Source organism: Sapajus apella, unplaced genomic scaffold, assembly GCF_009761245.1.
Source record: "Sapajus apella isolate SASKATOON/1434 unplaced genomic scaffold, GSC_monkey_1.0 scaffold46, whole genome shotgun sequence".
Taxonomy (NCBI): domain Eukaryota; kingdom Metazoa; phylum Chordata; class Mammalia; order Primates; family Cebidae; genus Sapajus; species Sapajus apella.
In genome coordinates, this window is record NW_022436986.1 from 6,305,395 (window position 1) to 6,328,530 (window position 23,136).

At 35.0% G+C, this 23,136-nt stretch overlaps 1 protein-coding gene across 2 annotated transcripts in view; it reads left to right on the plus strand.

Moving 5' to 3' along the window:
• Window positions 1-23,136, plus strand: part of STX17 (syntaxin 17) — a 65,990-nt gene that overhangs the window by 3,046 nt on the left and 39,808 nt on the right. For both annotated transcript variants that reach the window (XM_032240188.1, XM_032240187.1), the window contains exons 2-3: window positions 4,789-4,973; window positions 15,122-15,187. In XM_032240188.1, coding sequence (XP_032096079.1) covers window positions 4,797-4,973; window positions 15,122-15,187 — 243 coding nt within the window. In that variant the 5' untranslated portion in view covers window positions 4,789-4,796. The remainder of the gene's footprint in view (window positions 1-4,788; window positions 4,974-15,121; window positions 15,188-23,136) is intronic.

Consider the following 23,136-nt stretch of genomic DNA (forward strand, 5'->3'; position numbering starts at 1 on the left):
TAGTGCTTGATAGCAGAACAGGGTTACTATAATAATTCAGTAGTGTATTTAAAAATAACTAAAAGTATAATTAGATTGTAACACAAAGAATAAATGCTTGAGGTTATGGATACCTCATTTACTTTAATGTGGTTATTATACATTGTATGCTTGTATCAAAATAACGCATATCCCATAAATATATGTACCTACTATTAATATATACCCACAAAAATTAAAAATTAAAAAAAGAAATGCAAATGGGTGATAAATCCACACCATTAGTAATTTAAGGAATACAAAATAAAACAATAATGAGACATCTTTTTTTCACCAATGACATGTCTAAGAATGATAATACTAAGTACATTGGTTGGAATATGGATAAATAGATATTGTGTTACGTTTCTGGTAGGAACATAATAGGCATAACCTTTTGTGGGATATGGTAATATGTAAATAAAAAGGCCTTGAAAAATCTGTCTAGTAATCCTATATCCAGATATTTATTTTTTATTTTTATGTTACTTTTTTCAATTAATACACAAGAATTTTACATATTTATAGGATGCATGTGATATTTTGATACATCCATACAATGTGTAATGATCAAATCAGGGCATTTGGGATATGTATCACCTCAAATATTTATTATTTCTTTGTGTTAGGAGCACTTCAGATCCTCTCTTGTAACTATTTTGAAATATGCAATAAATTATTGTTAACTATAGTCACCCCACTGTGTTATCAAACATGAGAAATGTATTCCTTCTATCTAACTGTATGTTTGTGCCCATTAACCAACTTCTCTTCATCCCTCCTGCCCTTCCAATCATTCTACTCTCTACCTCCAGGAGATTAACATTTTTTTTCTTTTTTCTTTGGAAATGGGGGTCTCACTATGTTGCTCAGGCTGGCTTCTAACTTCTGGGCTCAAGTGATCTTCCTACTAGCTGGGAGTACAGGCCAGGTGTTCCATCCATGTTGCCTGTAAATGGCAGGATTTCCTTCTTTTTTTAATGGCTGAACAATATTTCATTGTGTATATATACCACATTTTCTTTTTCCATACATTCATTGACAGACACTTAGGTTGATTCCATATCTTGGGTATTGTGAATAGTGCTGCTTTGAATAGGCCTGCAGGTATTTCCTTAATATACTGATTTTCTTTCCTTTGGATAAATAGCTAGTAGTGGTATTGCTGGATCATATGGTAGTTCTATTTTTAATTTTTTGAGAACCTTCTGTACAGTTTTTCTTTCTTTTTTTTGAGACAGGATTTCACTGTGTTGCCCCGGCTGTAGTATAGTAGTAAGAACACGGCTTCCTGCAGGCTCACACTTGGGGGCTCAAGGGATCTTCCCACCTCAGCCTAACAAGTAGCTGAAACTATAGGCACACATCACCATACCCAGCTAGTTTTTAATTTTTTCAGAGAAGCAGAGTCTTGCTTGTTGCCCAGGCTACCCTCAAATTCCTGGCCTCAAATGATCCACCTGCCTCAGACTCCTAAAGTGCTGGAATTACGGCTGTGAGCCACTGTACCCAGCTCATACTGTTTTTCACAGTGGGTGTACTAATTTCCATTCCCACCAACAATGTGTAAGAGCCTTGTTTCTCACTGGGCGCCGTGGCTCACGCCTGTAATCCCAGCACAAGGCGAGCAGATCACCCGAGGTCAGAAGTTTAAGACCAGCTTGGCCAACTTGGTGAAACTGTGTCTCTACTAAAAATACAAAAATTAGCTGGGCGTGGTGGCACACACCTGTAATCCCAGCTACTCGGGAGGCTGAAGCAGGAGAATTGCTTGAACCCGGGAAGCAGAGGTTGCAGTGAGCCGAGATCACGCCACAGCACTCCATCCTGGGCAACAAGAGCAATACTCTGTATCCAAAATTTAAAAAAGTCGTTTTTTTCTACATCCTCACCCTCACTAGCATTTGTTATTTTTTTTTATCCTTTTGGTGGTAGCCATTCTAACTGGGGTGAGATGTTATCTCATTGTGGTTTGATTTGCATTTCCTTGATGACTAATGATGTTGAGCATTTAAAAAAATACTTTTAGGTCATTTGTATGTCTTCTTTTGAGAAATGTCTATTCAGCTTCTTTGCCAATTTTTTAATGAAACTATTTGTTTCTTTGCTGTTGAATTGCTTCAGTTTCTTATACATTCTAGGTATTAGTTCCTTGTTGGATGATTAGTTTGCAAATATTTTTTCCCTTTATACAGGCTGTATCTTTGTTGATTGTTTTAAGGAAATAATTATAGGTGACAGTATGGATTTATGTATAAGCAGTGTACTTACACTGTAGTTTGTAACAGAGGACAATTGGAAACAACCTAAATAGCCAACAGTAGCCAATTTGTAAAATTATGAAGCATCTACATAATTATAGAAAATTATTTATGTGGAAACTTTTTATTATACTTCATCACACTATTCAAAATAAATGTTTTATTTTCTTTGTTGTTTCATCCACCCATTTATTCTATCTGACAACAGTTTATTCTGTTCATTGCTCCTTGCTATTCTGCTCCTTTGGGTTTATTTTCTTTATTGTTAAAATATTCCTTTTAGTAGCTCTTTTAATGAGGGGCTTGGTAATAAACTCTCTTAGTCTTTGTATGTCTGAAAATGATTATTTTGCTTTCATTCTTAATGATAATTTACCTGGGTATATACTAACTCTCTCAGCACTTTGAAGGTATTTCTGTCTTTTAATATCTTGCTGTTAAAAGCAAGATATTATTGCTTTATCTGTCTTTTATCTCTCATTTGTATTTTATGATTCTTTTTCTTTAATGTTTTGTAATTTCCTTCCATGTATTTAGGCAATTTTTTTTTTTTTTATTTATGCTACTTGAGGCTGATGTGCTTTTTCAGTTTGAGGTCTCACTTTTTTATTCTCAGTATATTCTCTTTGAATAATTCCTGTTTATCATTTTCTTTGTTCTTTCTTTCTGGGACTACTACTTGTTATTGAGCTTCTCATTTTATCCTTTAAATCTTTTATCTTCTTTTTTATACTTTCCATCTTTTTATTCCTCTGTGTTCTGAGTGATTTCTTCCAATCAGTAATTGTCTCTTAGCTATATAGTTTACTGTTTAACACATCTTTTGAAATTTTCATTTTTAGAAGTTTTACTTGGTTTATATTCAGATTGGCCTTTTATTGTTTCATAATATCTATTTTTAAAGATTCCATTCTTTCCTTTATGTCTTTGGGTATTTAAAAACATACTTACTTTAATTTCTTTTTAAAATTATTATCTTTAGTCCATTAGCTATGAATTTACCTGTTTTGTTGGGTCTGTGGATGGTCTCTTTTGGTAATGAATTTCTCCATATGTCTCCAGTTCCCATTCACTGTTGCACGTGTTTTACCCTCTTTGTTTTTGTACCTGGAGATTTTCCTTTTTTACTTTTGAGCTTGCATCAAACAAAAAAATCAGGTTACTAATGGATAGACATTGGAGGCAGTCTTTATAACCAGCATGTCAAGATTTTCAACTATGAAAAAAAGGGGATAAATATTTAATGTTTTGGGGATGATAGATCTCTGAGAATCTCTTCAAACAATGGACTCTATTCTCTAAAATAAACTACATTAACTTTTTTTTTCCCCTTTTGGTAGAGATGGGATTTTGGCACATTGCCCAGGCTGGTCTTGAACTGCTGGGCTCAAGCAGTCCTCCCACCTTGGCCTCCGGAGTAGCTGGGATTACAGATGCGAGCCACTGTACCCAGCCCCTTCATTCACAATTTTTTATAAAGAGTCAGGGGCTCCACAAAGTCTGTATGTGAATTCCTATCTCTATGGACCCTGGACTAAGACAGCATAACTCAGCAGTATTAACATACTCAAAATTTTTTAAAACATGGGAGAGGCTGTACCTAATGAAATGGCATGAAAGCATGGTGTACAATGGTGGCTTTCAAGCTTGGTTAAGCTGTGAAGCCCATTATTTATATAAGCTCTGACAAGCTCCAATTCATAAAATAGTTGTAAGTAAAGTTTCTGCAATTGAATTAGGGGGTGGGATCCTGAAACCTGCTCCCCTCCAGCCCCCACCCTTGTACTCTGGCCCCAAATACATACCCTTGGACTTTTTGGAATGCTGGTAGAAAACTATGGGTGAAGTGGAAAAAGTATTTCAATGTAATTTCAGAAAACATGAGTTCTTATTCCAGCTCTGTCACTGGTTATTTGAATCAGTTGTAGGCAGTACTAAACACTTTATTGAAAATGGAAGAGGCAATTTAAATCAATGAGAAGAGTTGCGTATCATGTTATATTTGAAGTTCTGTAATTACAGAGTTACATTATGATGACATTACATGTGAAGTTTAATACAAGCATCAATGTTAAGCCATTTGACACCTTTTTAGAAAAAGTTATTCAATGTCCAAGATAGATCAGAAAATTAAAACTTGGACAATATTCCTTTTTTTTTTTAAGTATTTATATATATACATACCTACTTACATAGAAAAAGTCCTGGAGAGACATATGCCAAAATGTAAATAGTTCATTTTGTACTCTTTGTAAAAGGTGAGTAGATGACTGTTGACTTTATTTTATTCTTCATTTATTTATATTGTTCTGAGTATTCTAAAATACACATAATTTTTGTAAAGGGAAAAAGATTTAAAAATCAGTGGTTTCATAAAGAAAAAAACAAGTCACTCAAGCTCAGCATTAAGTTGATACATATTTATAATAAATTGTAAAACTAATTGTTGGCTTTTAAAAATAATAGAAACTGATTTTAAAACATTCTTAAAGAAATATTTTTCTTTTAGATTTTTCTATGTGGGTGGAGAAGACAGCTATTACCAGGGAAGTCATACAACACTTTTTTAGGATGTCTGAAGATGAAGAAAAAGTGAAATTACGCCGTCTAGAACCAGCTATTCAGAAATTCATTAAGATAGTAATCCCAACAGACCTGGAGAGGTTAAGAAAGCACCAAATAAATATTGAGAAGGTAAGCTATTTCATTTACTACCGCAAGAAATAGTTACATAGTCTGATTTATATTGGTTGTTCATTTCAGCTAAACTTAAAGTATTAGATAAGAAGTTTTTTTTTTTTTTTGAGACAGAGTCTCACTCTGTCACCAAGTGCCAGGCTGGACTGCAGTGGCGCAACCTCGGCTCACTGCAACCTCTCTCTCCCGGGTTCAAGCAATTCTCCTGCCTCAGCCTCCCGAGTAGCTGGAACTACAGGCGCACACTACCACGCCCAGCTAATTTTTTTGTATTTTTAGTAGAGACGGGGTTTCACCATGTTGGCCAGGATGATCTCGATCTCTTGACCTCGTGATCCGCCCGCCTCGGCCTCCCAAAGTGCTGGGATTACAGGCGTGAGCCACAGCACCCGGCCTAGATAAGAAGTTTTGCTGAGACACCTAGCTCCTACTGATTTAGTAACATTATGCATTTTTTAGCTGGTTTTTCTGTTCTACATATATACCTCACATATATTCCTTTGTTCTAGGAAGGGATATGGGAATAGAGTCTATACTTTGTTGTTTGTTTGTTTAAGAGACAAGGTATTGCTCTGTTGCCCAGGCTGGAGTGCAGTGGCATGATCATAGCCCACTGCAGCCTCAAACTTCTGGGCTCAGGCTATCTACACACCACCATGCCTGGCTAACTTATTTTTATTTTTTGGAGAGACAGGTCTTGCTTTGTTGCCCAGGCTGGTCTTGAACTCCTGGCCTCAAGCTGTCCTCCTGTTTTGGCCTCCCAAAATGTTGGGATTACAGGTGTAAGCCATTGCGCCTGGCAGAGGCTATACATTTTTAATTGCACATATTGAGGTTTTAGGCAGTTAGTAATGAAGATACAAACTGATTGACAATGGACTGTAATGTAAAGGCAGAGAACTTTGGCTGATGTACCTGCCTTAATTTCTTTCACCCCATGGCAAGTTTTTGAACTTTGAGTATGTGTCTTTCAGTAACTTGTATCCTCTTTAGGTGTACATATATTAAAGAAGTAAATCATTGTGAGATATGAGGGAATTCCCTTACTTCACTGCTTCCCTTTGAGGAAAGCTCACAATTGAGAAATACTGCTTAGGTCAGTTGAGGAAATAGGTAAGATGAATTCGTCTCAGAGACTATAGTGGAGGTTGCATAGAACCTGCCCTGGTCGGTAAAGTGGTTGTGGCATTTTTTGAAATAGCAAGTTTACTGACTGCTGAGCATTAATTGGCGGATTACGTTGTCTTATTTGTTAGGGACAGATCAGTGATGTTTTTGCTTGAAAAAGACCTTTCCCAGAATAAGTCTTAAGCTGCAGAACCTCCATTTATTTATTTTTTCTTTTGAAGGTTGGGAGCGGAGGATATGGTCATTAAGCCTTTCAATATAAACATTATTCATTACTCAACTCAGTAGCTTATAGAAGTCGGAAGAGTGTACCCTTTTCTTCCATAGATACCATCTGTCTTCCTAGAATTCAAGTCCTTTTAAAAGTAGAGAAAATCAGTTCTGAGAATATTAAAATGAAAATTTTAATGCAAATATGTAAGTCTTTCTAGAATTCTAGATTCAGTATTTTGTCATCCCTGGATTTCTTTCTTCGTTACTTACAAGTAATAAGTAATTCTGTGACTTCTAAGGATGGATAAGGAGTTGTTTAATAAATGGTTTCTTTTTAACATGAACGGAAGCAAATTAAGGCCATTTCTTACCTTTATTGTCCTACTTTTCCTTTGAGGTTTGGCATATCTGTCTTAGATTTTCCTTTTCTTACGTTTATTCTATAAAAAAGTGCCCACTGTCAGTACCCACAGATCCTTGCTACATGTACCACCCAATCAGTCATCAATGGAAAAGCCAGGTGGATGGGGATAGAATGGTTATATTACTGATTTGATTAGTTGTGCCATATGTCATAAGAAAATTATTCCAGAATTATGTCCATCCACCTCTGCCAGGCACTTTATGAAATTGTTACTTACTGTGAAATTTTTAGACAGTATCAGAATAATTATAATTTAGGTGATATCATCTGAAGCCAAACAGTTAAATTTATACTGACCTATGTTTTATTCCATATCCTTGATCATTCCACTGTCTCCAGGATGTCTATTTTAATTATGAAAGTGACTTTTTATTTATACAGAATTGAATAGCTTATTTTAATAGATGCGTTACGGCAATGTAAAAACATTTAAAAGCTGCAGGGCTCACTCTGGACAAAAGAGTTAAGAACTAAGTTTGGACTCCAGGTGTCTGACAGTGCCTCACTTTCAAGAAGGCATATTATTCTTGTGGAAAAGGTGTAGAAAGATAAAATATTTATTATGCTGGACATCAGTCATCCAATATGAATTTAAAAGAAGAAAGTCAGACTGAAGGGAAATTGAAGATAAGCCTTAGTGGAGTGATTCTGCAACATCTGAAAACAATGAGAGTAGTGTGCTGTGGACACCTGGAGCTGTATTCCATAGGTCCTTCATTTTATTACACATGATAAACTTGATTAGAATGTAATCCTGAAATTTGAAGTGTTAATATTCAGCTTTCTTGGCTAATGTAAGATAGACTTAAGGATTGTTAATAGGAATGACAAGATAGTAAGCCTGGAACATAATTTTCTTTGTTTTTTATTGTAGGGATTTGGGGAAAAACTTACTGTGTAGCACATACTGTATTAGTTATATGGTTAAGGTACAAGAGGCAGAAAACTAAAAAATCATATATTAAATAAGACCGAGGTTTTTTTGTTTTTGTTTTGCTTTTGTTTTTAATCTCATAGCAACAGAGGTAGTTAAGGGGTACAGTGGCTGCGCAGCAATCATCAAAGACCCAGGCTCTTTTCATCTTGCTCTCCCATCCTCAACTTGGTTGTACTTTGTGTGTAAGATGGCTACTCCAGCACCAGCCATTACATCCACATACCAGCTGGATGGAATAACCAGAATCATACCTTTTCTAGGTTATTTTTTATCTCATGCATTTGTCGTGTCTCTCTCTCTCTCTCTCTCTCTCTCTCTCTCTCTCTCTCTCTCTCCCTTTATTTTAAATGGAGACACAGTCTCACTCTGTTGCCCAGGCTGGAGTGCAGTGGTGCAATCATAGCTCACAGTGATGTTATACTCCTGAGCTAAAGCAATCATCCCGTCTCAGCTTCCTGAATAGCTAAGACCTCAGATGTGTTCTACCATGTCCAGCTAATTTTTAAATATTTTTGTAGAGACAGGGTTTCACTATGCTGCCCAGGCCCATCTCATCTCAAAGCCCCGGCCTTAAGTGATTCTCTTGCATTGGCCTCTCAAAGTGCTAGGATTACAGACACGAACAACCATGCCTGGCCTCTCTTTTTAAAGAGAATTCTGTTTTCATTTTGTGGATGCAGTATCATAACATCTTTCTATTTTTTTTTTCTTAAGTTTTCTTCTGCGTCTTTGTCCTGTTTTTCCCAAGTCCCTTTTTCCTTTCTTCTCTCTCTTTCTTCTGTTTCAGCATATAGTATTACAGGCTTTTCTTGACTGGCTGATTGGAAGATATGTGTGTAAATGTGTTTGTGTGTGGGTATGTGGGTAGCAGGTTAGAGCAGGGGCTTTGCTGTCTGGAGGGGTAATAGGTGAGAATTTATTTTAATGGGAGAACCACTAGATATCAGTAACTCTAGGTCTCGTTAGCTGTTCAGTTTTAAGAAAGAGCAACCCTCCATCTCCTACCTGTGGTGGTGTGTTTATTTTTTCAGAGGTGATAGTTGTGACAGGGATTGGGGTGGGGAGATTGAAGGGGTGAATATATTATGAATTCTGTGACCAGCCTTTTAAGCCAGGGAAAGGAAAGTAGGTGAGAAGGCAAGCAGGTTTACCACCATTCAGATATTTATTGTCCAGGCTTAATCTTCCTAGTTGTGGTATGGTAACTGATCCCTGCCCTTAGCTGTGCTTGATGTCTAGGATCCTTAGCTTCTCTAGCCTCTCCAGAGGCTGTCTTCTATAGTATTGTCTTGTGCAGTGATGGAACAGGGTAGTTGCTTGGGAAAGTATAGAGGGGATCTGGTAGACTACCTGTTCATTACATAAATTTCCAACCAATCCTTCTGCTTTTTGCCCCACCATACACTTCCATCTGGTTACCTGGTAGCTGGTACCTTCAGTTGCTTAGTCCTTTTAAGTAGTGTTCTGTCTGTGGCTTACTTCTCATTGCCACTCTCCCCAGCCATACACCCCTTCTGTAGGCTTACATTTTAGCTTTCTTTGGTTTGCTGAGTCAGTTACAACATTTCCATACTCTTTCCAGCTTCTAAAATGTTGGGTTTTTTTTTTTTTGGTTAGTTGATGTGTTCTATTCTGTTCTCATTATTCTTGTGAATTTATACTTTCTAAAGTTCTTTGTTGTCATTTAGTAGGGTTTTGGAAAAGAGCAGAGATGAATATTTGTGTTCAATCTGCCAGGTTTAATGAGAAGGGAGATTATTTATTATAGGAAATAAATGTTAGCTTTTCATAAGTATTTATTGATGTTTGCTCTTTCTTAGATTGCTAGCATTGAAGAATATGTAAAAGATAGATTTTTAATTTTCAAGAAGTTTGCAGCCCAGTTAAGGAAATAAGATAGGAAATATTCAAAGAATGATAAGAAGCAGCATATAATTAGGTATGAAAATGGATGGCATGGTCTATTCAACCAACATGAAATCTGAACTATATAGTATAAAATCAGACATAATCACTCTTATTTATTGTTAATATGTGATTATAATGCAAGTATTTTCCATTTCTCTTTTTAGTGTGTGAATATCTGCTTTGATCTTTTACTTACCTTTCCCAACCTCGTTCCTTTTTTCTGACAGAACCCCATTCAGTTTCCTTCCTTTGTGTTTCAAGATAGGCAAGCCTCAGCACAGGTGGTGAATGATAATGATGAACGTGGTAATTCCAATCTTGTCAATGTTTGGTTACCAGTGAACAATAGACATATACTGTAGTTCTGGCCATTTACACCTGAGGGAAAACCTGTTTGGGATAAGGAAACTGGAAAGATTTTCCTACTCTTATGAAGATATACAGATATACATGGAAGGAAACAGTCCCCTTCTTCTTGGTCTTGTGTGTCTTCCTGTTGTATCTGGAACTGTAACCAATCCACGTGCAGCCATTAGGGGACAAATCTGAGGACAAAAGCTCCTTATTGAAAGTAAAGCAGCAACAAAGAACTTGGACACTTGACCTTGTAAGTTTCTGAACTAACATAGAATTATCCTACTTCTTGATTGCTTTGTATGTGAGATGATAAATAACTGATTATTAAAGCCATTTTTAATTTTGGGCTTCCTGTTGTTTGCAACCCAAAGCATAGTAATTGGCTAAAATTATGGCACTGCTTTAACCTAGCTCTCTAGTGCCACCATGCAAAGAGACAATACCAAAATGATACTTTGTAAAAGTAGTGCTGTTTAGCAATGCTTGTCAGGGGTCTCAACTAAATTTGTTAGGAGTTACTTGTAATTTTTTTCACACATATCATTAAATCATTTTAAGTTTTTTCTCCTCTTCAAACATTTGGATTGATAACTTTTAATAGTGTATCCTAATTTAGTTACAAAATCATGTAGGAAACATGAATTATTCCTTATTTCTCTTGTAATTTGTTGTGATAAGAAATAAGGTCATCTGGTTCATCCTCCACTTGAAATGGTAATCTCTTCTAGTTTTCTCGACAAGTGAGAAAATAGTAACAATGAAGGTAGTCGTTATTTTCATTTGCTGAGTGTTATGTTAGGTGTCTTTATATATCATCGCATTTAATCCTGATAGCATTGTTATAGGTTAGTTATTATCATTATTGCCTTCTCTTTTTAGGTGGAGGAAGATTTAATTACTTACTTGAGATCCCTATGTTAGTAAATGTGTTAAACTTCTAATGTGCTTGAAATGTAGTGTGCTTCTGAAAAAAAGTGGGTTGAATGAATGAATATACATATGCCTGTATAGAACCTAAGATTACATCAATCATTTTAGAAGCCATTCTATACTGCCAGCTTTTTAAATTGACTTTGTAATCAACTAAATAAATTCCACAAGACTTTTTTTTAAAATATGAACTAGAGCTGTTGAACCAGATCATACTTATTTCTTATACTGGTGAAATTGCTCATTTTAATTTAAATGCTGGACTTTACAGTTATCATTGTTATATTTGTTATTATGTGGAATTGTGATCTTTCATCTATGTTAATCTTTCTAATTTATGTTATGTGTAATTTTGATAATTATGCATTCTTTGTTTTGAAGTCATTGATGAAAATGTTGGACAGGAAAGGGCCAGATCATGCTGGTATACTGTCACTATTTCTACATGTTCTCCCAAACCATCTCTCTAATTATCTAGTACAGAATTTTCTCCAAGACTCTCATTAAGATTTACAGCCTGCAGTGTTTTAAATATGCTTCTTTTGTGAAAATTGGGTCAATATTTGCAAGTCTCTAGGAACCTTACCAATTCTTCGCAGTTCTTCACAGACAAGCAGAAATATTTCTGTGATCACATTTGCAAGGTCTTTTGGTTCTCTTGAATGTAATTTCCCTGGGCCTGTTGACTTCAACTCATTTGAAGTATCTAGATTTGTTCTTAATCTTCCTTTGCTTTTATTTTTCTCTTAATCATTTTATTTTAGATTTTTATATTTGGAAGATCATTTTCCTCAGTAAAGAAGGAAGGTGGGAAAAATTTGGAGTCAAATAATTTTGCTTTCTCTCTTGCATCCATTGACAATAGCCACCCTATCATTTGCCACCTTTCAGACACTGTTTATTGCATAGCTCAGTTGCTCCCTATTCCACACGTCCTGAAGATACCATCCCCAGTCAGATATAAACATACCACCCTTACACAGTCCTGGGCCACAGACCTTAAGGTTTATAGATTTAACATTCACATGTTTTTTGTTTTTGTTTTTGCCTTTCAGATTATTTATCTCCTGATCATCAAAGATTTTAATTTTTTATTTACCCAAAGGGGTCAGGAGTCAATCTGTATATTGAAAGATGTGACTGTATCTGGTGAGGGCAGAAGGGTACAAAATATTGTGCAAATGAGGGGTATTTACCACCTTCCTGACTGTAGACTGAAGGAGGCAAGGACTTTGACATTTTCTCCAATGCCTATCTGTATTTCTAATGCCTGTCCCATAGTACATGCTCAATAGATATTGATTGAACTAATTAAAATTGTCCTTCTCTACTGTCAAACTATAACAACCGAAAAGGGCGTATTCTTGCTGGATGAGAACATCAAGGAGACAAGAAGGAAGCTGAAGATATGTCTCTCAAGTCATCCTCTCTCCCTTCTTTCCTTCCTTCCTATTTTAACCTTATTACACTGCCTGGGGCCTCCAGTAAGAAGCTGAGTAAGAGTGGTGAGATCAGGCAACCTTACCTTCTTCCCAATATTAGAAAATGGTCTTTGACCACTAAGTATGATGTTAAGTGTAGGGTTTTTGTAGGTCAGATTGAGGAAGTTAACTTCTATTTTTTAGTTTGCTGAGAGTTTTTATAATGAATAAATATTCAATTTTGTCAAATGATTGTCTTAAACCTACCATATTGCTATTTTTGTCTCTTTGTCCATCTGTTCTTTGTTTCCTTTTCCTTCTTGCTTTTGGATTAATATTTTTTATGATTCAATTTTTCTCTTTGGCTGGCTTATTATACCTCTTGGTTTTTTACTTTTATTTTTTGGTGGTTGCTTTATGGTTTAGAGTATACATCTTTAACATCAAAGTCTACCTTCAAGTAATATATTTCACTTCACATATGTTATAAGAACCTTTTGATAATATACTTCCAGTTCCTCTCTTAGGGTTTTTGTACTATGGTTGTTACACATTTTACTTCCGCATATATTGTCAACCCCATTTGTTGTTGTCATTTTTGCTTTACATTGTGTTATCTTTCAAAGAGATTGTGAAAATAAGGAAAAATATTTATATTTGCATATACATCTGTATGTGCCATTTTCAGTGCTCTTTATTCTTTTGTGTAGAACCAGGTTTCTGTCAGGTATCCCTTTTCCATCAACTTGAAGAACTTTTTTAAACATTCGTTGTAGCACACCTTTCTGCTGGTGATAAATTCTATCAGCTTTTTAATGTTTAAAAAATATGTTTTGTCTTTATTTTTAAAAAAAACTTTCTCTGGGTATAGAATTCTAGGTTGCATTTTCTATTGTTTTCAAATGCTTTCAAGATGTCCTGCTGTCTTCTGGCTTACATTGTTTCTCACAAAAAGTCTTCTGTCATTTTTATCTTTGTTTCTTGGTACTTCATGTGTCTTTTTTTCTCTCTGTTTTTAAGATTTATTTATTTATTTATTTTAAGTTATTTTACTATAATGTGCATTAGTATAGGTTTCTTCATTTTTCTTGGATCTATGGTTTTATTATTTTTCTCAAATTTGGAAAAACTTTGGCCATTACGTTTTCAAATTATTTTTCTCTCATGGAGTCCAGTTACATGTATTTTATGTTGTTTTCATTTGGCCCATGACTCACTGATCTTTGCTCATTTATTTTCAGCTGATTTTTCTCTGTGTGTTTCATTTTGGATAGTTTCTATTGCTGTGTCCTTAGGTTTATTGATTTTTTATTCTGCATTATCTTATCTGCTATTGCATTTTTAAATTTCAAGAACTTAAAAAAAACTCTGTTAATTTAATATTTTAAAATATCTTTTATGTCTATTCTTATAATATGCTTATATTTTCCTCTACCTTCTTGAATACGTGGAACACGTCATAATAACTGTTTTTAATATCCTTGTTTATTGATTCTATCATCTCTGTTATATCAGAGTCTATTTCTATTCATTGGTTTTTCTTATTGCAGATCATATTATTCTGCTTTTTTGCATGCATGGCAATTATTTTTTATTGCTATTAATTTTAAAGAATTTTTATTTTGTTTTGTTTTGTTTTGTTTGTTTTTTGAGATGGAGTCTCACTCTCACCCAGGCTGGAGTGTAGTGGCATGATCTTGGCTCACTGAAGCCTCTGCCTCTCTGGTTTAAATGATTCTCCTGCCTCAGCCTCCCAAGTAGCTAGGACTACAGCTGTGTGCCACCACACCCTCCTAATTTTTATAATTTTTTAAATAGAGACAGAGTTTCACCATATTGGCCAGGCTGGTCTTGAATTCCTGACCTTGTGATTTGCCCACCTCGGCCTCCCAAAGTGCTGGGATTACAGGCGTGAACCACCATGCCTGACCTGTTGCATCATTTTTTACCAAATTTTAAGAATGTGCAGAACAAGGAATATAAAAATGCCCTAGAAATTTTTTTAGTGTTCTACTCTTATAACCTATGTTTTCCATGCATATGGGGCATTTTCATATTTCTGTCCTTTCTAATGATTTCTAGGTTGATTTTTTGGGGAGATGTGTAAAGTATCAAAAACATGTTTAATGTATTCACGTCTGCTAATATTTTAATTATTTGATTTTTAAATTTCAACTAAAAATAATTGGTGTTGATGTTTATATTCCATGTAAATATTTTGCTGTAATGTTATCACATATTCTTATGGTTTTTATCAAGTAAAAAAATTCCCATCATTATGTTCATAAATTTTTTTGTATGATACTCTGAAAGCTAAAAATTGCCTTGGTAAAAATTAAACATATATATTAAAAGTTTAGTCTCATTTTTATTTACTCTGTAGTCTGTAGTAAACTGTGTTACTTTTTTAAAATTCGGATTTTAGTTTTCCGTACTTAACACTATCATTGATGTACAATTCTTCACATACAATAAGAATATCTTATGAACACTTTATTTTTTATATTCTTTTACATTCTCATTCTTTATATTTTCCATGTCTAGGGAATTTGCAACATAGAGAAAATACATACTCTTTTTTAGTAAAATAAAATAACCTGATCTATTGGGGGTTCTTAGGTTTACTTTTCAGTTTCTATAATTTTGTGTGCAATATTCTTAATAATTTCCTATTTGTCTGTGTTTGGAAAGTTAATTACCACCACTACATCACTATCTTCTCTAGCTGGTATGTTTAAGTTTGGGTAAGTGAGTGGGGGTTTTTGTGGCAATGGGAAATAACCCTGTAATGATGAAAAATTTAATACCTCCCCCCTCTCTTTTACAGTATCAAAGGTGCAGAATCTGGGATAAGTTGCATGAAGAGCATATCAATGCAGGACGTACAGTTCAGGTAAGGCTGTTATATGTTTTCTGCTCAATCAGTATGAAATAGACAGTCTTTAGATAATTTTGCTAAAATATTTCCTTTGCAGCTGAATCCTTTTATACACATTTGTCACTATTTCCTTGAGGATACATTTTTAGCAGAACTTGCTGAATCATATGTGATACATATTTTTAAGGTTTTGTTTTATTACCAAATTTTCTTCCAGAAATGACATGTTGACTTCTATACTCTCACAAGCAATGAATTTTCTAAAAACCTTTTAAATGAATTGCTTGTGAGCATATATAAGTCATTGGTATTACCTATTTTTTAAAGCTTTGCTAATTGATAGCTTAAAATAATGCCACTTTGTTGTTTTAACCTGGATTTGTAAACGCTTTGTTGTTTTAATCTGGATTTGTAAACGCTTTGAAGGATGAACTTTTTTTCACATGTCCTGACAGTAATTTTTTTGTTGTTAATTGCCTGTTAATATATTTGTATATATTATATTATATTGATGTCTTTTGTGAGAGCTCCTTGTAAGTTGAAAGATACTGATCTTCTGTCTACAATTAGTATTGCAGATATTCTTTACTAGTCATTTGCTAGGCTGGAGTGTGGTGGGGCTATTTTGGCTCACTGTAACCTCTGCCTCCTGGGTTCCAGCAATTCTCCTGCCTCAGCCTCCCAAGTAGCTGGGATTACAGGCACACACCACCATGCCCAGCTAATTTTTATATTTTTAGTAGAGACAGGGTTTCACCATGTTGGTCAAGATGGTCTCCAATTCTTAACCTGGTGATCTGCCCACCTCGGCCTCTCAAAGTGCTGGGATTACAGATATGAGCTACTGTGCCCTGTTGTTATTTGCTTTTTAAGAATAAATTTTAATTATTTTAACATAATTTTTAAAAATAATATGTTTACATGGTTTAAAAGCCAAATACAAATACAAGTCTTATAATATCCCATATTCTCCACTTGCAAGTGCTCCTACTTGGAACAAACCACTGTTAATCCTTTTGACCATTCTCCCTGCAATTTACTTCTTTATTACTAAATCACATGTGTAGACTGATATTTCTTGATTAATCAGGTTTAGATTTTTTTTTTTTGAGACAAAGTCTCACTCTGTTGCCAGGCTGAAGTGCAGTGGCGCGATCTCGGCTCACTGCAACTTCCACCTCCAGGGTTCAAGCAATTCTCCTGCCTCAGCCTCCTGTGTAGCTGGGACTACAGGCATGCTCTACCATGCCCAGCTAATTTTTATATTTTTTAGTAGAGACAGGGTTTCACCATGTTGGCCAGCATGGTCTCAATCTCTTGACCTCGTGATCCACCCGCCTCGGCCTCCCAAAGTGCTGGGATTATAGGCGTGGGCCACCACGCCCAATCTTCTGTTTCTTTTTTTCTTTTTTTAGGGGGATAAGGGGTTAGAGTTTCATTCTTGTTGCCCAGGCTGGAGTGCAATGGCACAATGTTGGCTCACAGCAACCTCTGCTTCCCAGGTTCAAGTGATTCTCCTACCTCAGCCTCCTGAGTAGCTGGGATTATAGGCATGTGCCATCACGCCCGGCTAATTTTGTATTTTCAGTAGAGATGTGGTTTCTCCGTGTTGGTCTGGCTGATCTCAAACTCCCAACCTCAGGTAATCTGCCCCCCTCGGTCTCCCAAAGTGCTGGGATTACAGGCATGAGCCGTCACATCCGGCCTATTTATTTATTTATTTATTTAATTTCTTATGGTAGGTGGAACTCTAGCTTCCCAGCTTGCTCTTCTACTTCCCTTCCCCTGTATAATTACATGTATTACAATTTATGGTTAAATTAATGTAATATAAACTCATTATATTGATTATGAAACTATTGTTTTCTGCTAAGTCAAACAGTGAACTATAGTACCGCCTTTTACTTTTTAAAATTTAGTAATTGCCTCATTTTTTAGTAGCCTGGTTTTCTCTGTATCCGTGCTTAATTTTCTCTAAATGCTTCACATCTCTGTCACATGCTATCAATAATATTTCTTATATGCTCAAATAGATCAGTTCGAGTCTTTATTTTAAAGATTTTCTTCTGAACTCTTCTTCCCCTAGTTCCTATGTGGACTTCCTAGGCTTGTTGTGCAGCTCCTGTTCTGGGACTTTCCTTTGCTGCTTTTCTGTGTTAAGTCTCTGTTTTCCTAGGCATTATGTCTTCCTCATTTTTGGTTTATTCTTTTTTTATTATTATTATTGGAGTAATCTTGCAGTAGCCTTCTAATTAAGGGTATCTTGGAGATAAATATAAGTAATTATATTTCTTAAAAATGCCTTTATTCTCCCCTGATATGTGATTGCTAAGTTCGCTAGATATAGAATTCTCGTTGGAATTCTGTTTCATTATTGAAGTCTTTCTATCTTTTTTGTGTTATACTTTAAAAAAGCTAGTATCACATGATTTTCCAGTCTTTGTACAGGACCTGCTTTTGTTTTGTTTTGTTTTTTCCCTGTTTGGGATGTTTTGAAATCAGTTCATCTCTGGTATTCTGAAATTTGATGATGATGTCACTGTGTTGGACTGTTTCTTTCTACAAACTCATGTTCTTTAGTTCTGGGTAATTTTCTTAGATTTTTCTTTGGTCATTTATTCTTCTATGTTTAATGTCTTTGCTGCTTTTTTTTTTTCTTCTTCTAAGGGTCAGCAAACTTTGGCTTAGAGGCTGTGTCTGGCCTTGTGTCCATTCCATATGCTTACACATTTCTTCGGCTGCTTTCACACTGTAACAGCAGAGTTAAGTAGTTGCAGCAGAGACTGTATGGCCTACAAAGGCTGAGCTGTTTACTTACTGGGCCTTTGCAGAAAAAATTTGCCAGTCCCTGTTCTATGGGATGTTGGAACTCTTGGGTTACTTGTCTGATATTTGCTCTATTTTCGAAAAGATTCCCTCAGGTTTATCTTTAACTTTTTTCTTTGAATTCTTTTTATCTGTTATTATGCTATGTAGTTTACAAGAGCTTTTTCTTATTCTCTTTTCTTTATAGCATTTTGTCCATGGGTGTAATAGGTTTTTTTGTTTGTTTGTTTTTCTGAGATATTAAAAAGTGGATTGCTTGTCTTCTGAGGGACTTCACTTAAGGATGTTTGGGCAAGCTGGTATTTTCCTTAGGGATACCTCTAAATATCAGTATCTGGAGGTTGTTCTTATTTGGTTTTCTGAAGAAGAATCCCCCTTTTCTCCCTAGGGCAGGTAGGTGCTTATCTTACAGAGTTATAGAGGCAGATTAGATAAAGGCTTCTGGGCTTTCATTGTTCAGCACAGGCTTTCACACAAATCTCTGTTTTTCAGCCCTGTGCCTGCTGGTATTTCTGAATCTAGAGTCAGTCGCTCCAAAGAATACACCTGTGGTCCTCTTGAATTTTCAAAAAGGTTATTATAGCTGCAGTATAGTGATTAAATTGGGATAGAATGAAATGAATTCAAGAGATCATTAGGAAGGGTTACAGAGGTCCAAGAAATAGATGTTAGTAGCTTAGAGATAGTGGAGATGGAGGAAACTGATTTGAAATTTAGATGGAAATTTGACTTATCTCTCTATAGCTGTATTTACTGCTTGCTAACTAGATTATATGCCTAATGAGCAGAGACTGTGTCTCTATATTTGTATATTCCGCAGCATCTGGTACCCAGCAAGATATGGTGATTATTGAATGGTACTGAGCATGTTAATGATTTAATGAGATTACTATGACTTAGATTTCCTACCGTCTTCACTGTTTATCATTTACAAATCACATGATTTGCTTGAAACATTAGTTATGGTCAAAGTATTTGTTTACTGATTTTTAAAATATGCATATATATTTACCATATTGACCTCCATCTGGCATAAAATATTTATGGGTGCTATTAAAGTAGTGAAATTGAAGCTATTGTTAGATGTAGTTATTTGCTTAGTTTTTTTCATGTCTGCTCTGAATTTTGTATATAGTTTTCTTCTTTGCTACTTAGTGTAAAAGTTATTTTGGGACAAATAATTTCGTCAACAATTATCACCAATTTTCTAGAGGTATCATCATTAGATTTACATAGTAAAAGCTATATTGTCACATTCATTATGGTATCTTGATAAAAAGAAGTTCTTAATTTAAATGTAGTTTAAGTTACCAATCTTTATGGTTCCTACTTTGGTGTGTTGTTCAAGAATTCCTCTCTTGGAGGAGTCAAGAAGACATTTTTCTATATAATCAATTGAGAGATTTAAATATTTAGCTTTTAGCATTTAAGTTTTTAATCCATCTGGAATTGGTGGTATCAGGTAGGCATAAATAAAATCTTATTTTATTCCATTTTTAAAATCACTTGTATGTCACTATTACCTGATTTCTATGGTGCTACTTCTGATGCATATTGTAATTCCAAAGATGCATGTAATTCCATATGTCTCTGATCTTTATATTCTGTTCCACTGTTCCGTCTATTTCTGCACCAAATTTCACATTATGTTAATTATGACAGTTTTAAGATAAGACTTGATATCTGATTGTTCCACAGTATGCTTCCTTTTCAGGAGTATTTTGGCTATACTTGGCTCTTTAGTCCTTCACATGAAATTTAGAATCAGCTTTTCAAAGCTGAGAAGTTGAGACAAAGCTGGGAAGTTGAGAATTGCATTGGATTTATAGAAGAAATTGACATCTTTACGATATCTAGTTTTCCTGCCTGTGAATATGGAATATTCTTGCATTTGTATTCATCTTCTTTAGTATTTGGGAGTCTTGATAGTTTTTTACATGCAGGTTATGGCGATTGTACTTTCTAAAGATACTAACAAAAATATCCCCCATTCCACCTTGCTACTCCTCCACCAATAGATGGAGTCTAATTCCTCTCCTTTTGAATCTGGGCAGAAGTAAAACTGCTTATTTGTTGACTTGTTATTAGTTTATTTTAAAATATGTTGTAATTGCATTATTTTTCCCATTTTTGTCACTTATCAAACAAAAGTATAAAATGAATATTTTACAAAGCTGAGTCTTCCTCTGCTTTCCTCAAATACTTAATATTTAGTAACAACACTAATTGATAATAGAGGATTCTGAAAAGTACATCACAGTTTTTACCTTGAAGGAACTTACCTAGACAGGAATTCACAAAAAGTTAAATTAAATATTTAAATAATAGTTTAAAACCTTAGTAAAAGTTAATGTAAGTCAGAATATGATTAATTGACAATTGCATTACAGAGACCAGTAAATGATATAGTACCTGCTATCTGGATGCTGGATAAGGGTTATTATCCTTATTTTCAGTTACTAGAAGGCTGAAGAGATTTCGTGTTAGTCTAAGAAGTAGTAGGAAACCAGTTTATCTGGCATAGCGTCAGTGCTCTTAGTTGGCACTTACTAAAATCTTTAATGAGAACCAATTCCATGATTGTATTCTAGTGTTTTTATTTTAATCTGGAAACATTTTGAATAATAATTTAGGTGGATAGGGACTCAAGTACTACACTTAATACCTGTAAAAGATGCTGATTAGATATTTGTTAAATAAATGGACGGAGACCTTTTTCCCTATTGATTTTTACTCTTTTTGGTGGTTTAGTTAATGCTTGTTAAACGATATATATTCTTTTTGGTGACTTTTGATGTTGAAATAAGTGTGAAATCATTATACTAGTTTCAGTGCCTTAAGGACAGTAGTTAGGTAATGAAAATAAAGAATCATCCAGATTTATTTTAATTAAATAGCTATGACTCTGGAGCCCTTAATTATAAATTATATGCTGTGTAGAATGTGTTGACTCTAAGTTATTTAAATGTTTACCAGTGGACTTCTGCTCTGTGTTTGTAAAGAAATCAGATTAATTATTATGATACCAAATGTTTTCTGCTATACACAATTTGTTCTCAAAGTTACATGTTGTAAAAACACATTAGGAATCCTTAAATCAATATTTTAAAAAGGCGAATATATGCATAGCCACTCTTAATCATTAAATACATAATTAGCCATTTTTCAGAATTTTCAATTAACTTAAAATAATTACTTTTTACAATTATCAGTATCGATAAGTATATATTTGAATATATTTTTTAATCTTTAGACAGAAGTTTTGGGACATTTCTGAAAGAAGGAGAAAAGCCATAAGTAGTTATAAAATTTAGTTTTAAAACTAAGAACAAAAGAGAGAAGTTGTTTTTATTATATTAAAAGTTTGGCTACAGCTTACAGTTCATTATTTGTACACTGCAAAGCTTGTTAAATATTAAATTGATATATATTCTTTTTTAAAAATTTTGGTTGTTGATTATAGACTCCTTGATTAACTGCTGGAGAGTTCTGAAAATTTTCAGAATTTGGTACAGTATCTGCTTTTCTGACCTGATTATTGGAAAAACAGAAGCATTTGAACATTTACCATATTCTAGATACTATCTAGACACTGGGCATACAGCTGTGGGGCTGGCAAGTGGAGAGAGAAGAGAGAGATTTTTTTCAAAGTAAACAAATATGTAATATGTTAGATGATTATAAGTTCTATGAAAAAAAATAAAAGCAGGTTAAAGGGAACAAAGAATCACAGAAGGTGATGAGTGTTCTTTTTTTTTTCTCCCATTTATTTATTTTATTGCATTTTTGGTTTTGGGGTACATGTGAAGAACATGCAAGATTGTTGCATAGGTACACCGTGGCAGTGTGATTTGCTGCCTTCCTCCCCATCACCTACATCTGGCATCTCTCCCCTTGCTATCTCTCCCCAGCTCTCCACCCCCCACCGTCCCTCCCTGATTTCCCCCCAACTGACCCCAGTGTGTAGTGCTCCCCTCCCTGTGTCCATGTGTTCTCATTGTTCAACACCCACCTATGAGTGAGAACATGCGGTGTTTGATCTTCTGCTCTTCTGTCAGTTTTGATGGTTTCCAGGTTCATCCACGTCCCTACAAAGGACACAAACTCATCATTTTTGATGGCTGCATAATATTCCATGGTGTATATATGCCACATTTTCCCTGTCCAGTCTAATGACTGTTTCTTTTGTTGTGCAGAAGCTGTGGAGTTTGATTATGTCCCATTTGTCTATTTTGGCTTTTGTTGTCAATGCTTTTGGCATTTTGGTCATGAAGTCCTTGCCTACACCTATGTCCTGAATGGTTTCACCTAGATTTTCTTCTAGGGTTTTTATGGTGTTAGGTCTTATGTTTAAGTCTTTAATCCATCTGGAGTTAATTTTAGTGTAAGGTGTCAGGAAGGGGTCCAGTTTCTGCTTTCTGCACAATGGCTAGCCAGTTTTCCCAACACCATTTATTGAACAGGGAATCCTTTCCCCATTGCTTGTTTCTGTCTGATTTGTCAAAGATCAGATGGTTGTATATATGTTGTGTTGCCTCCAAGACCTCTGTTCTGTTCCATTGGTCTATATCTCCATTTTGGTACCAGTACGATGCTGTTTTGATTACTGTAGCCTTGTAGTATAGTTTGAAGTCTGGTAGTGTGATGCCTCCAGCTTTGTTCTTTTTGCTTAGAATTGACTTGGCTATGCGGGCTCTCTTTTGGTTCCATATGAAGTTTAAGGTGGTTTTTTCCAGTTCTGTGAAGAAGGTCATTGGTAGCTTGATGGGGATAGCATTGAACCTGTAAATTACTTTGGGCACTATGGCCATTTTCATGATATTGATTCTTCCTAACCATGAACATGGAATGTTTCTCCATCTGTTTGTGTCCTCTCTTATTTCGTTGAGCAGTGGCTTGTAGTTCTCCTTGAAGAGGTCCTTTACGTACCTTGTTAGTTGTATTCCTAGGTATTTTATTCTCTTTGTGGCAATTGTGAATGGAAGTTTGTTCTTGATTTGGCTCTCTTTAAGTCTGTTATTGGTGTATAGGAATGCATGTGATTTTTGCACATTGATTTTGTATCCTGAGACTTTGCTGAAGTTGCTTATCAGTTTCAGGAGATTTGGGGCTGAGACGATGGGGTCTTCTAGATATAC